We start from the raw sequence: 16,658 nt of genomic DNA on the forward strand, positions 1-16,658 counted from the left end.
GCCAACCCCCAGCCAGAATCCAGGAAGTGAACGGCGCGCTGGCAGCAGGTAAGTTTAAAAAGCGAAGTGGGAATACCCCTTTAAGGTGCTACGTCTAGGAGACACACTGTCAAAAAATGTTAGTCCCCCACCAGTTATAAACCTCATTCTGCAGGCACTGAGCTAAACCGTTTCAGGTTAGCGTCTGTAGGAGTCGGACCTCCATCCTTCATGCAGGGCCTTTTCTTTTTTGTTTTAGTTTGTTATTTTATCTTTTTTCCTTTAGGTGGGAAACACGGATGGATTAACTAGGATCAGATTTAACTTTTGTGGTAGAATATCAGTTAACTGCCTGAACAAAAACAATTTAAAAACTACCTTTATTTCAATTCATTAAAATGTTTGAAGCTAACCACATAATAATCCAAAATATCAGGCCGGGCAGAAGATCTTTGGGTCTTGTGGTGGCATATATTTTGGGTCCTAAATGCACCCTGCCCCACAGATATAGGAACAGGATCCTATAGAATTGTTTTAGTGCGCTCACTAATCGGTGAAGCTGTATCGTGCGTTGATGCAGAGTTATTCTCTCCAAACGCACAATGCCAGCAGTAGTACACCACATACAATTTTGTCCCATTGGCATATAATTTGACTCTTTGATACATGTCTATCCCTAGAGGGTACCATGTTAGTCTGCTGTAATCGGGGCTATTACTGTGCCAGATAGCTGACCTGTCTATTCACACCATTCACCACTGCTGTTGACCACTCTTGAGCTGTTTAGAGCAGCTCCAACTCTTGCAAAGCTCTTTTTATTGAGTAGTAAAATTATATGAACAATGTTCAAATACAAAACCTATGATTCGTAAGTCCAGATGAAAAGAATATGTCCATCAACAATGTAATAGATAGTTTGCAATAGTATGTTACAGAAAAATTGCAGTCAGATAGACCTTAAGCATAAATCACATAAAAAGGATATAAAAGAGAGAAGGGAAAGAAATGGGGGGGGGGGGGGGGGTTATATGGCTGTTGCTTCTCCTTCAAGAGAGCATCACCAACTTATACACATTCACATTGTGTAGAGATAATATAGAGTGCTAACATTCCCGCATAATTGCCCTCTCCTTCCGGATAAGTGGTTGATGTCTGGCGGTAACACATGCCTTGACTATTTGCTGGCTTATTTGCCCCTGCCTGGAACTGTAGTTAGTTGTACAGTTCCACGTCTCACTCCTTATGTGGTTAGCCACAAACAGTTTAATGAATTGAAATAGAAGTCATTTTTAAACATTTTATTTTTATTTTTTGTTCAGGCAGTTAACCGGGAAACAGACATAGCTAAAGCAGGTTCTCTGTTGCAGTGCTTCCTCTAGGATTTAGAGTTGCTAGGTTGTTGAATCCACTATAAAAGTCTCAAGGATTTTCTAACTGTGTGGTGAGGACTTTCCAAAGGCAAGAAACCCTTTTTGTTCAAAACCTATTATAGGACTTGGAAGTGCTTCTTCCACTGGTGTGAGTAGCGTGAACTCCCTCGTTTTTGTTTTTTTGTGTGGGATCCTATTCTTTTCATGTTTTGGACTTGGGGCATGGACTTGGTTCACTCAAGGTTCAGGTCTCTGCTTTGCTATTCAATCTTTTAAGAGGTCACCCACGAGGCTGTTTCCCATCATCCTCTCACCTGGCTTTTGGATCTTAATTTGGTCCTAGGTTCCTTGCAGTTGGCTCCGTTTGAGCCTTTTAGGGAAATTCACATTTGTTTTGTCCCCAGGAAAGTGACGGTCTTGGTGGCTGTCTCCTCCATCAGATGGGTATCTGAATTTTTTAATTTATTCTTAACCAGGATAAGACAGTGTTCCATTTTGTGCCTTCCTTCCCCAAAGTTGTATCCTATCTTCTTGTGAATTAAGGCATTGTTGTCTGTTCTCCTGTAATCTTGTTCTTCTCCCACTTTAATGTGAATGTTGTCAGGGCTCTTTGAGTCTATTTGTCTCTAACGTCTTCCGTCCATCAATTGGTTTCTTTATTTTTTATTCCGGACATCCCTTGCAATGGTCTGAAGGCCGGTGAGGCCTCCTACACCAAGGGAAGGGGTCATAGCTTATTTTACCAGTGCAGTTGTTGGACAGTGCGTCATCAGGCATCTGCTCTCCAGGTGTGCAAGGCTATGTAGTCTAAACTCCACACCTTTAAAGGATAACTGTCACATGTAGTTACTAGTAACATGATATTCCAGAATCAGTTACAATTAGACTGACGTACCCCATATTTAATAAGATTCAGCCCTTAGCAACCAGTCTGCATAAAACTGCAATTTCACTATTCAGTTAAGATGGCCGCCACTGCCCTCACCCTGAGGCTAATCCCGCCTGCCCTCACTAGCCAGTAACAATAGCCCCCCAAAAGTGTCAGTAACCAGAGCCCTCCCCCCTAAAGGGTTAATCTCCTGCAGCACAAAGGGGTCCTCTTACCACATGTTGCTTTCATTTATACACTGAGCAGATGGCAGATCTCCCCTCCCCTGATGTGTGCTGCTTCAACTCTGCATTCTCCAGCTCTGCTGAGTGAGGGAGCGTCTGCCAAGCGCAGGGACAGGGAGAAGTGCACACAGCCCAGGCACCGTTATCAGCTGCTGGGGAGGACCTGGCTTTAATCATTTACTTACAGTCCCTGGCTGTCAGTAATGTGACCCTGCATGCTGCGTGCTCAGTCTATCGACAGATAGACGGACCATGCCTATTTTAAGCACAGGTAAAAGTATATCTGTAAAGAATAAATCAAGGCGACTGGACTTACTGTAGATTTCTTGAAAACGTTTCACTTGTTCCCCCCGCCTCTATTCAAGCTTGGCTTCTCCATTTTTACGTAGATGGCCTCCTTCACACCTCGTTTGTCCCATCGGCCTCCTTATCCAAGACACGTACTTGACTGTCTTCAAAGGTGTGACCTGTTTCTTTTAGATGCAAGTACACGGCTGAATCTTGACCAGCAACCAACAACTACATCAGCGTATGGCTCAGCATACAAAAGCCAAAACCTCTGGTCAAGATTCAGCCGTGTACTTGCATCTAAAAGAAACAGGTCACACCTTTGAAGACAGTTAAGTACGTGTTTTGGATAAGGAGGCCGATTGGTACAAACGAGGTGTGAAGGAGGCCATCTACATAAAAATGGAGAAGCCAAGCTTGAATAGAGGCGGGGGGGGGGGGTTAGACATCAATTGTCTGCCACATACAATGCTGTCTTGACACCTTTTTGTGGGCGGTCATTATCACCTACTGACTCCAATTAGGATAATGGAATCAACACCTTTGACCCCATGCTGGGTAGAATGACCTCTGACTCCATGCTGGGTATAATTACCAGATGTTGATTCAGTTACATATTTATTCCCAGAGAATTCTTGTACAGTCACTCAGAATTGAGAAAGCTCGTTGGAAGAACGAGTGAAACGTTTTCAAGAAATCTACAGTAAGTCCCGTTGCCATGATTTATTCTTTACAGATATACCATGACCTGGATAAATGAGAACCTTCACAGACACAGGTAAAAATTAGGCAGTACAGGGAACAAAAATGTGGAATTAAGGAGTCATTGAATACACAGTGAAAAAGTTGAAATAGGGCCACCAAGGTGATATTAATCACCACAATCCAATACTCCCCCAAAAAAATATACGACAGTTATCCTTTAAAGGATAACTGTCGTATATATATATTTTGGAGTATTGGATTGTGGTGATTAATATCACCTTGGTGGCCCTATTTCAACTTTTTCACTGTGTATTCAGTGACCCATTATTCCACATTTTTGTTCCCTGTACTGCCTATTTTGCCTGCCTTTAAAATAGGGTTGCTAGGCATGGTCCGTCTATCTGTTTAAGGATGGAGCACGCAGCGTGCAGGGTCACATTACTGACAGCCATGGACTGTAAGTAAATGATTAAAGCCAGGTCCTCCCCAGCAGCAGAAAACAGTGCCTGGGCTGTGTGCACTTCTCCCTGTACCTGCTCTTGGCAGACGCTCCCTCACTCAGCAGAGTTGGAGCAGTGCAGAGCAGGGAAGGGAGATCTGCCATCTGCTCAGTGTATAAATGAAGGCAACATGTGGTAAGAGGACCCCTTTGTGCTGCAGGAGATTAACCCTTTAGGGGGGAGGGCTCTGGTTACTGACACTTTTGGGGGGCTATTGTTACTGGCTAGTGAGGGCAGGCAGGATTAGCCTCAGGGTGAGGGCAGTGGCGGCCATCTTAACTGAATAGTGAAATTGCAGTTTTATGCAGACTGGTTGCTAAGGGCTGAATCTTATTAAATATGGGGTAAGTCAGTCTAATAGTAACTGATTCTGGAATATCATGTTATTAGTAACTACATATATGAAAATTGAAATTGGGGTCTAAATGTTACAGTTATCCTTTTAACCAAATTTTACAGGGTGCATACTTTTGCATCCTTGGATCCTTCTCCTGCTTCGCAGTGATTTTTTTTAAAAATATTTTTTTCCCCGCCTTCATGGACTACTTTTGAGTGTCCCAAGCAAGATAATGATTTATTTTTTTATTTTTTTAGGTTACTCACCTGTACATTTTTTCTCAGAGTTCTTTGGGGGACAAAGCCAGCACAGAGTTATCTGTTGTTGTTTTGTTCCTTTCTAGTGAGTGCCCCATTGATATTTCTCTGGAGCGAAGTGAAAGTGCAGCCTGGATGGAAGAGATTGCTGTGAGGCTGTGGTAATGTAGCATGGCGTGCAAACGCTGCTGCTCATCAGCCAAAATCCACCAGTCCATCCTCTGTGCTTTATTCTGTTAGCTGTTGCACACACAGCTGAAGATGTTATCAGCTGTGTATAGGATCGTAATTTATGGCACCCAGAGTACAGAGGAGATCTGAGACTGCTCTTTAGCTACCTGCTTTATAGTAACCCATCTAGCTGAGAGTTAGGCCTCTTTCACCCGGCGGCTTTGCGGGAACATGCGTGATTTTTCAACGCGAATGCAAAACATTGTAATGCGTTTTGCACTCGCATGAGAAGAATCGGCATGTTTGGTACCCGAACTGTTTGGGTTAGGTGCTGGGTAGATTGTATTAATACAGAATGCATAGTACCCAGCACCTAACCCAAACCAAAATATTAATGATCGTCTCCTAGCAACCGTGCGTGAAAATCGCACCGCATCCGCACATGCTTGCAATTTTCACACAGCCCCATTCACTTCTATGGGGCCTGCGTTACGTGATAAACACACAATATAGAGCATGCTCTGATTTTCATGCATTGCATATAAGTGATGCGTGACAATCACCGCTCATGTGCACAGCCCCATAGAAATGAATGGGTCGGTATTCAGTGCGGGTGCAATGTGTTCACCTCCCGCATTGCACCCGCGCGGAAAACTCGCCCGTGTGAAAGGGGCCTTAGGTTTTGTGTGTGTCCTAATAGGGCAGTGACCATTCCCACCCCCCTAGATTTTAACCTAGAGAAAATTATTATAAATAAGGCTATTATAAATAATAACTATTATTTGGGAATGTGTTTATTATAAAGTAATAGGTATATTCAGTAATTGTATTTTATTAAATTATAGAGAAAATTAGTTATGTCACTAAAGGGTTAAAATGCACTTCAGTCACCCAAATTGAGTGCTAACTATATATTTACTTCAGACCTTATTTCAAAATGTACAATTAAAGACACATTTTGGATATTTTTTTATTTTTTTTCCATTTTGTTGTGTGGGGGGGGGGGGCGGTTAAAGGGGTTGTCTCACTTCAGTAAGTGGCATTTATCATGTAGAGAAAGTTAATACAAGACACTTACTAATGTATTCTTATTATCCATATTGCTTTGCCTGCTGGATTAATGTTTCCATAATATTACACTGCTCGTTTCCATGGTTACAGACCACCCTGCAATCCATCAGTGGTGGTCGTGCTTGCACACTATAGGAAAAAAGCATCAGCCTTTCTGGTGGCCGGGAGCTTGGGAGCGCACATAGGCTGATGTTTTTTCCTATATTCTGCAGGCATGACCACCACTGATGGATTGCAGTGTGGTCTGTAACCATGGAAACGAGCAGTGTATAATGTGATGGAGAAATGAATCCAGCCAGCAAAGGAAGCAATATGGATGACTGCTTTTGTAGTGTAATGTATGCATCTGTGTACATGGAATTGCTAGGTACATGAGACCTAAAGCTTAGATCTTCAATATAAAAAGTGAAAAGAGCTTTGAGTTCTGTCAGAGCCATTTTCCTGTTATATTTTTCAATGATTGCATATTGGATTATCAAGATAGTGTTGATAATATTCTTGACTGCAACATTAGAAGTCCACAGATGTCCTTGCAAGAAGAGATCAGAGCCCATTTAGACAAAGGCTGCTGGATTTTGTTTACAAGAGGGGAAATATTGTAAAACGGGTGCTGTCATCACTCGTGGAGCACTGAATGTATTTCTAACTGGCAACAGGAAATATGGCTTCCACCAATTCAAATGTAAATCTAATGGTCCTCCATCTCAACCAATTATGTGTATATCTAAAGGGGTTGTGTCACTTAACCAAATGGCATTTATTGTAGAGAAAGTTAATACAAGGCACTTACTAATGTATTGTGCTTATCCATCTTGCCTCATTTTTTGGCTTGATTCATTTTTCAGGTGCATTATATGATGCCCATTTTCAGGGGATACGGTCACCGCTGCAGTGCAGATAAGAGGTGGCTGGGACAGGAGCTGCTGTGCATGCATGCATACCTATGCACTGATCCACGTTTCCAAACACCGGAGAGGCCGGTGCCTTTTTTCTATAGTGTTCAAGCAGGGCCACCACAGCTTGCTTACAGGGTGATCGTTACCCCTGTATACGAGCAGTGTATAATGTGATGGAAAAATGAATCCAGCCAGCAAAATGCTGATGTGAAACAACAACCTCATTTAAATTCTACAGAACCAGGGCAATTTCCATGTTCATTTTTTTTATTTATTTTTTACTCCTAGTGCTATATAGTTTTTTTTTATTTTTCCATTCATATAGCCATATAATTATTTTTTTTTGTTTCGTTTTTTGTGTGATACATTTTTATCATTTTTATATATAAATTTTATAGAATTTTTTTTTTTTTTTTTTTTTTTTTTTTTTACAGTTAAAAAAAATAATTCCTCCAGGGAACTTTAACATGCGATCATAAGATTGCTTCCCTCAGACTCTCATGCATTAGCGCTATGTTCCTATGCCCCATCACAGTTAGGGTCTTCATAAGAACATAACTTTGCCATCCTCGGATCCTTCTGGGAACAGGCTGCCACAGGGAATGAACGTCTCCTGATCGGCGATAGGGGGAGTCGTTCCATCCCGTTGAAGCACTGTGCTCCTTAGTTTTTGGCTCTCAGATGCCGTGGTCACATTTGAAAGGTTTAAATACCTTGGGCGGAAACACCTATGCAGCAACATTTTGGATGCTAAAGCTTTTATTCATAGGTTGAAAACAAACCAAAACCAAATTAGAACTGCAGTCACATGCAAAAGGGGGCAGTATATTTTCCCAATTGGATGAAAAACATTTATTGGAATACAGCACATCATAATGATTCTTTTAAGGAAACAATGGGGGAGATTTATCAAAAGTGGATCAAAGGAAAACTGGCTTAGTTGCCTATAGCAACCAATCAGATTGATCATTTCCTTTTCCAAAAGAGCTCTGGGTGAAAGGTGGGATCTGATTGGTTGCTATGGGCAACTAGACACTTTTCTACGAATTTAGATCTCAAGAACTTGGGAAGTGACAAGGCTTCAGGCCAAATAGCACCCTTGTGTTGGACCTACTTATGGTGCCCTGTATGGATGAGAGAGTGTATACCACTAGTTTACCTCTTACAGACCTTTTCAATCTGAATTGAGTCTCAATTTGTGAAAGTAGGCCAATATTTTGACCCTTTTCTAGTGATAAATCTTTTTGGTGCTTACATTTTTCGTTTTCTGGTGCGCTGTTGAATATCACAGCCTAAGGCGAGGTTCTGAGAGGAGCGTCAGTTTCAGATTTCAACAAGAAAGGCTGATATTTGGCAAAATGCCAGGCACTCAACGGGCCCTATTAAAGAAAATGCCCATATGCTGGATTCGTTGGTTCTGGTATTTTGTTCCTATGCTGGAACAGAATACCAGAATCCTTGCACAGATGTTCTCTTAGCATTTATTGTTTACCCATTGCTACATTCCTAAAAGGCTGAGATGAACTATCTACTTGCAGAACTTCAGCGAGAAATCATAAATCATGATTTCTAAAGGAAACCCATAACCTGGCTATAGAGATAAATGTCAGCCAATCTTTAAGTTGATGGGTAGTTATAAGGCGCTATATATATATATATATATATATATATATATATATATATATATATATATATATATATATATATATATATATATAATCTCTGCTGAATGTACATGTTGCTTTTGTGTTGGGAAGAAAGAATAGAAATGTATAAAAAGGTTTCCTGCTCCTGTGTGAATTCTCTCTTCATGGTAGTCACATAGAGATTCTATCAAACAATATAAAGCATTTTTCAGCTTTGTGTGCCGTTTGTATTTGTACTTGCAGACAGATTTTTTTTTAATAGTATAGATAATGTATGTTACTTGATGCATTCTTTGTTCTAGTGCTGACGATTTAGCCAGTGACTTCAGCCTTCAAGGAATTCCTGTTCAGTCTTTACATGGTAATAGAGAGCAATGTGATCGAGAACAAGCACTGGATGATTTTAAAAAGGGTGAGATACATTGTATGTTATTTACTGACGTTGTACATGTATCCTAAAGTGGGAAGAATGCTGCAGTATGTCCTGTTATTTTTCTTCTCAAAGCAATGGACACCCAATTTGTCATGTGATAGTTGAGCACTTTGTTACGGTGTTCGTTTTAGCCATTTGTTGACGTTATAATTAAATTCAAAAGGAACTACATTATCTTTGAGGAAACCCCATCCTAAGCATAAGGGATATATTCCTGTATACAATCACCTTTTGAATGCAACGGATTTTGATGCCTTCCAAGCTCCGATGTGATTTTGACACCAGATCAAGTTAAAGCACTGGTCGCCTTTTAAAGGGTTTGTGTTATGATTGGCATAACCTAGCGATATGCCTCCAATGTCAGATAGGTGTGACTTCCACCTCTATCTGTAGAACGGAGCCCCCACAGTGAACAGGAGTGCATCATACATGCGCAGCGTGCTCTCCATTTACTTCTATGGGAGTTCCGAAAATAACCATGCAAGCGCACTCAGCGCTTTTCCAAAGTCCCATATAAATTAATGGAAAGCACGCTTCGCAAGTGCAACCATCACTCTATTCACTTCTATTGGACTGCCAAAAGTAGCCAAGCCAAAAACAGTCACACAGAAATGAATGGGGAGCACAATGTGCAAGCGCAGCTACTGCTCCATTCTCTTCTATTGGGCTGCTGCAAATGGCTGAGCCAGAACCAGTCACATAGACATTAATGGATGGCAGCATCGCATGCACAACGCGCTATCATTCACTATGGGGCTCTGTTCTAGAGATAGGTACGGGTCCCAGAGGTGGGAGACTTGCCCATCTGACATTAGTGGCATGTTAGCAATGAGACAACCCCTTTAAGGAAGTTGAAGCTAAAAAATCAGAAAATATTCCATCTTGTAATATATCCTGTTTACTTGTGTTGAGTGAATTGAAGCATCCGAAGTTTAGGAAAAATTCAATTTGCCACAAATCCTAATTTCCTCACTTCGTGGTTACAAATAGATTTTTTTATTTTTTTTCTAAAATGGCAGCTACAAGTGTTACAAAGGGAAAGTAAATGCAGACAAGAATAGGACATGCTCTATCTTTTTTGCGACCCCATTTTTTTCTTAACTACTTTATTGGCGCTGCCTCCATTTCTTTATTTTATTCCACGAAGGAGCCATTTGGACACAGCTCTTGCAGGGGCACGCACAGGTTTTTGGCTTTACTGAAGGGAGGGTTGGGCAATATACTGGTATAACTGATATACCGCAGTATTAAGAAATGGCGATATCGCAGTTTCTTAATTACTGCTGTGTTTTAGTGACATCATAGGGGCAGTCGCACTTGAGTGCTGACTGCCTCTAAAAAGTTCCTCCCCACTGTGACGCCACGGGCCACCATTGAGAGTATTAAGGAAAGGGGCTGTGAAGCTGCTGCTGCGCCACCAATGATTAGAATACTGAGGAGGGCTTGGGGACTGTGGCCACTGTGCCACCAATGCATATAATTAACCCCTAAATATAAATGCCGCACCTGAGGGGTTAATTGACTCAGTTCGCTGGGATCCCAGTCATTGAGGCCGGGTGCCGGCTGTGTGATTCAACGGGCACCCGCTGCCTAGGTGTTAATTATATGCATTTGTAATGGAGTGGCAAACAGAACCCCCCGCCCTCCTTAGTATTCTCATTGGTGGCAGCTTCCGATTGTAGCCCCAGCCGTGAAATCGTGAGGCTCAGATTGGTTACCATGGCAGCCAGGAGGCTAGTGAAGCCATCCACAGCTGCCATGGTAAGCTCTCTGCTGCTGTGTGCACAGAGCAGCAGGGACAGTGTAAAATCCTATTCACCCTAATAGATCTCTATAATTCCAGATGTTTTTTAATTGTAAAAATTAGAGCTTTCAAAGTATGTCACCTTTTCCCAACGGTAGTGTGTCTTATAGGACGAATACAGGGGGAAGGGGAAAAATGGCCGTTGTTTTGCATGTGGCCAGTATATCACAGGCTGTACTGCATAAGGACAGCAGCCTGTGATGTACTGGACATCTATCCTGGCGTGTAGGGTACCTACTGAGGAAGAGCCAGGCGCTTCTATGTGGCATGGACAAGGGGATAGCCTGGCCGGCAGCGCTCCTGTCCATCTGCAGCATTGAGGATGTAGGCGGTGCGCTGCTCTACATGCTTCATTTTCACTTCGGCCGCACAGTAAAGGAGTTCCTCCCTCCTATGATGTAGCCGGCACTGCCCCAATGAAAACAACGTGCTCTAAAGCCTGCGCCACTGCCATCAATGAATGAGCCAGCAAGATTGGGGTTAATTGGACTCATTAACCCCACCTTTTGTTCAAAATATTTTCACCCTCTAAGGGCTCATTGAAATACCTGGTGTAAAAAAAAAAAAAAAAAAATGTGTATTTTTATTTATTTTTTTAGAATGGAACTCTATAGTGACGGATGCCACTGTATGGCATCCATCTGAGGCATCCGTTTAATGTATACATTTTTTGTAAATATTAAACAGACGGTGAAAACATGATGTGAACCCAGCCTAAGCATGATACAAAGCGGCAGGATTTGACGTTAAATATTTTTTGGGAAACTACTGTACTTTTCGCCCTATAAGAAACACCTGCCCATAAGATGTACCTAGGTTTAAGGGCTCATTCAGACTGCTGTATGCTGTCCGCAAAAATGCAGATCCGTTTTTTTTTTTGATTGGATTTTGGATTGGATGCTGTCCCATTCACTTCTATGGGCCCCTCTGCAATGGAAAACGTGATACGAATCCACCCTTACATTTTTAATTTTTTTTCAAATCCATCCGGAGTTGTTTTTTATTTATTTATTTATTTATATATATATATTAGAAACACTGAATTTTTTTATTTTCATTTTTGCAAACACAAAGGGGGAGATTTATCAAGACTGAGGTTCACCGCCGGAGAATGTGCTTAAAGCGAATCTGTCACCATGCTGCAGGTAGCATGTTATAGAGCAGGAGGAGCTGAGCAGATTGATATGTAGTCTTGTAAGTTACTCATTAATATCTGTACTCATTCTGAGCTTTGACGTCCAGGATGCAGTTCTATCAGTGACTGACAGCTCTCTCTGTATACACACATATAGAGGGAAGTAAAGTAACATACCTTTTCTCGTACTTTTTTTCCATTGGGGGACACAGACCATTGGTATAGCTTAGAGGTATTAGTAGGAGGGACACAATGCAAATACAAAAGAGCTAATCCTCCTCGGGCTATACCCTGCCCCCTGACTCCACCAGGAGGAACTCAGTCTTTGCTTAGTGTCTGGTGAAGGAGGTTGACACTTTTTCATTCGTCTCCCTTTTGTTATTTTTCTTCCAGCTGGGGACTCAGGTCGGCATTGTGCCTTCCTGGTCCCCCATGGAGTGCCCGCCGTCTGTTGGACGTTTCCAGGCTGCCTCCATTATCCCCCCAAGAAGGCAAGTGGATCCGGGCTCGACCTGCAGCTCTGGCATCCCACCAGCTCCTGGGTCACCTGCTGCCACCCTCCACCAGAGCACTGCTCTCCTGAGCAAGGAGTCAGATGTCTAAAGAGGTGCATCCCTGCTGGTCCTGCAGTCGAGGGAGAAGATCTGCAGGAGCAGATAAGTATGAAGCTGCACCTCTGTGACCCTCTCTGTTCTGAGACCTATGGGCCTCCTGGGTGAATGGGGATCTAGGTGGCATTGTTGTTCTGTCTGGGGCACAAGGGTCATGGAGGCACTTAACTGGGCAGGCGTCTCTGGACGCTCCTGCTTTTTCTCTGGCAGCATATCATGTCTCTGAGCGGCGCCGCTTTATCTCACAAGCAGCACACTTTCCGTCTCCGGTCTCCGCTTCTCTGGGCTTGTCATCCCCCTTGCTGGGGACTCCTTACTTTAGTTTTTTCCACGCTGAGCGGCGACAGGGGACATTTTATTTCCCTTTTAAACAGAGCAGAGCGCGCGCTCCTATGTCGCGGCTTGGGGGGGGCGGAGCCTAATCGGCGCTCCGGCTCCTTCCTGCTGCGGCTGAGAAGCTTCTCACACTGAACGGCTGCTCCCCCGCTCCTCTCTGGATTGGTTGCTTGTGCTCTTGCCTGAGTGGTAGGATTTTTTTCTCTCTGTACAGATTCCAGTCACTTTTGTGAAGAGACCATCATGCCTAAGTCCGGTAAGACCTTCTCAGACCCCAATGGGGTCCTGTATGGAGTGTCTGCTCCCACTTTCGGTCACTGGTGCCTGTGCCCCCTGCCCTGCCCCTGGAATCACCTGGCATCTGCCATGTCCAGCGCAGCTGCTGATTTGGCCCTGTTCACCAAGGCAGCCATGTCTTTTATGGAACGTATGTCCGTTGCCAATCCTATGGTGCCAACCACTCTGTCCCCTCACAGTGGTTCCCGCAGAGGACGTCTGACTACTAAGAGGCAGCGTGAGCGACGGCATCCCTCCTCGGATGACTCCGCTTCTCCCCCTCGGCTAGAAGCTTGCTCAGACTCCGCTCCCCACCATGGTGGCTGATCTAGTAGCGGCTGTCCGTGACACCTTTAATCTCCAAGGGAATTCTCCTCCTTCAACTAGGAAGGAGTTTGCCCTTTTTCCTCCCCAAAAAATGGAGGCTGCTGTCTTTCCGGTTCATGAGGAATTTTCCGCTGTCATAGCCAGGGCATGGAACCGTCCTAATCAGGAGTTTTCCGCCACAAAACGCATGGATACTCTCTGTCCTTTCCCGGCGGACAGCGCGGAGAAGTGATCTTCTCTTCCTAGGGTGGACCCCCCCAGTAGCCAGGTTGGCCAAAAACACGGCCCTACCTGTCCTGGACGGCTCCTCTCTGCAGGACGCTGTGGACAGGCGCCTAGATTCTCTGGCCAAATCCATATTCTCATTGGCGGGCACGTCCCTGCGACCTGCCTTTGCCTCAGGCATGGGTGGCCAGAGCTCTCTCAATGTGGCTGCAGCGCCATCACCAGGACCTGGCAGACCAAGGTGCATCTGCGGACACACTGGATTTGGTTCTCCAGATGTCTCACGCCTCCAAATTCCTCTGTGAGGCTTCCATGGACATCGGTTCCATTTTTGCCTGCATTTCGGCCCTCTCGGTCATTCAACGCAATTTGTTATTGTTTTGTTATATTGATTATGACATACGCACTTTGTTACCTTGTGTGAGATGTCTATTGTGGTACTTGTGGTTCGCCGTGGGCATCCTCCACCGTATGCATTTTGCTCGGGATCGCCATTAGCAACGGGCCACAAGTGCAGGATTTGCTCCCCTGTATATATGCACAACTGCATGTGGGTTTGAGCACCTCCTGCTAATGCCACCCTGTCTTTTTGTTTGTACTATCAGTTTGTCGCCCTTCCTTTCGGGTTGGCAACCGCCCCTCGGGTCTTTACCAAGATCCTGGCACCGATCATGGTGCTTCTTCGTACCAGGGGCATTCCTTTGCTGCCCTATCTGGACGATATCCTGATAAAAGCCCCCTCTCTTCCGCAGGCCAAGGGCAGCGTCCGTATCACTGTTCAGACTCTGGAACAGTTTGGCTGGATAATCAATTTTCCAAAGTCCTCTCTCCTCCCATCCCAGAAGCTCCCCTTCCTGGGAATGATTTTGGACACCTTGTCCGCCAGAGTGTTCCTGCCACCCTCCAAGTCCTCCCAGATCCAGGGGGCAGTGTCGCATCTACTGCACTCCCAGTTCCTCTCCATACGGGAATGCATGCGGGTCCTGGGTCTTATGGTGGCCTCTTTTGAGGCCCTTCCATATGCCCAGTTTCACACTCGCTTGTTACAACAGGAGATCCTTTCCCTCTGGGACAAAACCTCTCGGGGTCTGGATGATCGCATCCGCTTGTCTCAGCGGGTTACGGGCAGCTCTCCGTTGGTGGCTATCCCTATTGAACCTGAGGTCGGGGAGATCCTTTCTTTCCTGGACGGTCGTCACCACCGATGCCAGCCTCCTGGGTTGGGGCGGCGTTCTCCAGTCGCGCACGGTTCAAGGGATTTGGTCAGCGGCAGAGTCTCGCCTTCTAATCAACATTCTGGAACTGAGGGCGATTTTCCACTCTCTCTCTCCCATTGGACCCCTCTCCTTGTGGGCCTCCCGGTGAGGATTCAGTCAGACAATGCCACGGCCGTGGCCTAAATCAACAATCAGGGCCGGACCCGCAGCCAGATGGTGATGCAGGAGGTGACGAAAATTCTGGCGTGGGCGGAGTCGCACGTTCTGGTGTTGTCAGCAGTTTACATTCCAGGAGTGGACAACTGGACAGCGGACTTTCTAAGCCGCAACAAGGTGGATCCAGGCGATTGGTCTCTGCATCCAGAAGTGTTCGAAGAAATCTGCCACAGATGGGGCCGTCCGGATGTGGACTTGATGGCGTCTAGGCTCAACATGCAGCTCCCGGTGTTCCTGGCTCCCGCCCGAGATCCGAAGGCGTACGGAGTGGACGCGCTGGTGTCTCCATGGCAGGACTTCAGCCTCCTCTATGTCTTCCCTCCATTTCCTCTCCAACCAAAGGTTCTACGCAAGATCGAGGCGGAAGGGATCCCGACCGTTCTCATCGCCCCAGAGTGGCCTCGGCACACGTGGTTTTCGGATGTGGCTCGGATGCTGGCGGACGCCCCATGGCCTCTTCCCGACAGACAGGACCTACTGTCTCAGGGCCCGCTCTTCCACCAGCTGTGTAAGGTGGCCACCTGGTCGTCCTTACATACCTTTACAAAGTTTTATCAGTTGCATTCACTGGCTTCGGGTGATGCTGTTTTTGGCCGCAGGGTCTTGCAGGCTGTGGTTCCTGTTTGACCGTTGGACATTCCTCCTGGCAGTGCTGATATTTTTTCCCACCCCATGGACTGCTTTAGGACGTCCCATGGTCTGTGTCCCCCAATGGAAAAAAAGTACGAGAAAAGGAGATTTTTTGTTCAGTTTTTGTTTATGGTTGGACCTTATGGCTTGGTCCGATGGATTCCATAATTTTTTTTTTTCTTGCTCCTTCTCCTACTGCTTGTGCAACGCCTGAGTTCCTCCTGGTGGAGTCGGGGGGTATAGCTCAAGGAGGAGGAGCTCTTTTGTATTTTGCATAGTGTCCCTCCTACTAATACCTCTAAGCTATACCCATGGTCTGTGTCCCCCAATGGAAAAGACGAGAAAAAGATTTTACAGGTGAGTTTCACAAAAAATCTCCTTTTTAGAAACCTTGCTTTTTCACAATCTTACATAGGCAACTTTTTTTTTTCTTCTAGGCAGAGTAAGAATATTAATAGCTACCGATTTGGCGTCTCGTGGATTGGATGTGCATGATATCACCCATGTTTTCAACTTTGATTTTCCACGTAACATTGAAGAATATGTCCACAGAGTTGGTCGAACCGGGCGCGCAGGGTTAGTACATTTGTTATTACAAAATATTAGTATCTGTTAATGACTCCTTTATTTTTTCACCATCAGTAGCAGAGTTGCATAGACCTATATACAGACACACAAAGGTGGAGTAACAGTCTTATGAAAATCTGAAATGATTAAAGCTAAAATTGGATGGATTGCTATAGACTGCACTTATCATGGACTAGATTTAATAAAATTAATTATTCAATGTATTCCTAAAAAACTATGGTCTTCTTGCAACAATAAGGTTATCTTCATGCCACATCCTTTTTTGCATACATTCAGATTGTATGTGTTGACATATACGGTTTTTGATTATTTTATTCTTTTTTTTTTTTTTTTTTTTTTTTTTTTTACTTCTGTATGCAGTACAGTAGTCAAGTCAGGTTGAACCTGAAAAAAATGTGCGTATGCAAATGTATACTTTACAGTTTACTTATTGTGAGTGTCTGGTGCTTTATAGGCAGGATTGAAAGAGCAGAAACAAGGCGTATGTGGACAAATAGTGCTGTTGGACTCCAGTAATTGTTCAAGGA

At 44.4% G+C, this 16,658-nt stretch overlaps 1 protein-coding gene across 1 annotated transcript in view; it reads left to right on the plus strand.

The window, feature by feature from the left end:
- The window catches only part of DDX43 (DEAD-box helicase 43), a 166,851-nt gene that overhangs the window by 133,402 nt on the left and 16,791 nt on the right, over window positions 1-16,658 (plus strand). The window contains exons 13-14 of the mRNA XM_044291120.1: window positions 8,636-8,745; window positions 15,981-16,119. Of these exons, the coding sequence (XP_044147055.1) occupies window positions 8,636-8,745; window positions 15,981-16,119 (249 nt within the window). The remainder of the gene's footprint in view (window positions 1-8,635; window positions 8,746-15,980; window positions 16,120-16,658) is intronic.

This window comes from Bufo gargarizans, chromosome 4, assembly GCF_014858855.1.
Source record: "Bufo gargarizans isolate SCDJY-AF-19 chromosome 4, ASM1485885v1, whole genome shotgun sequence".
Taxonomy (NCBI): Eukaryota; Metazoa; Chordata; class Amphibia; order Anura; family Bufonidae; genus Bufo; species Bufo gargarizans.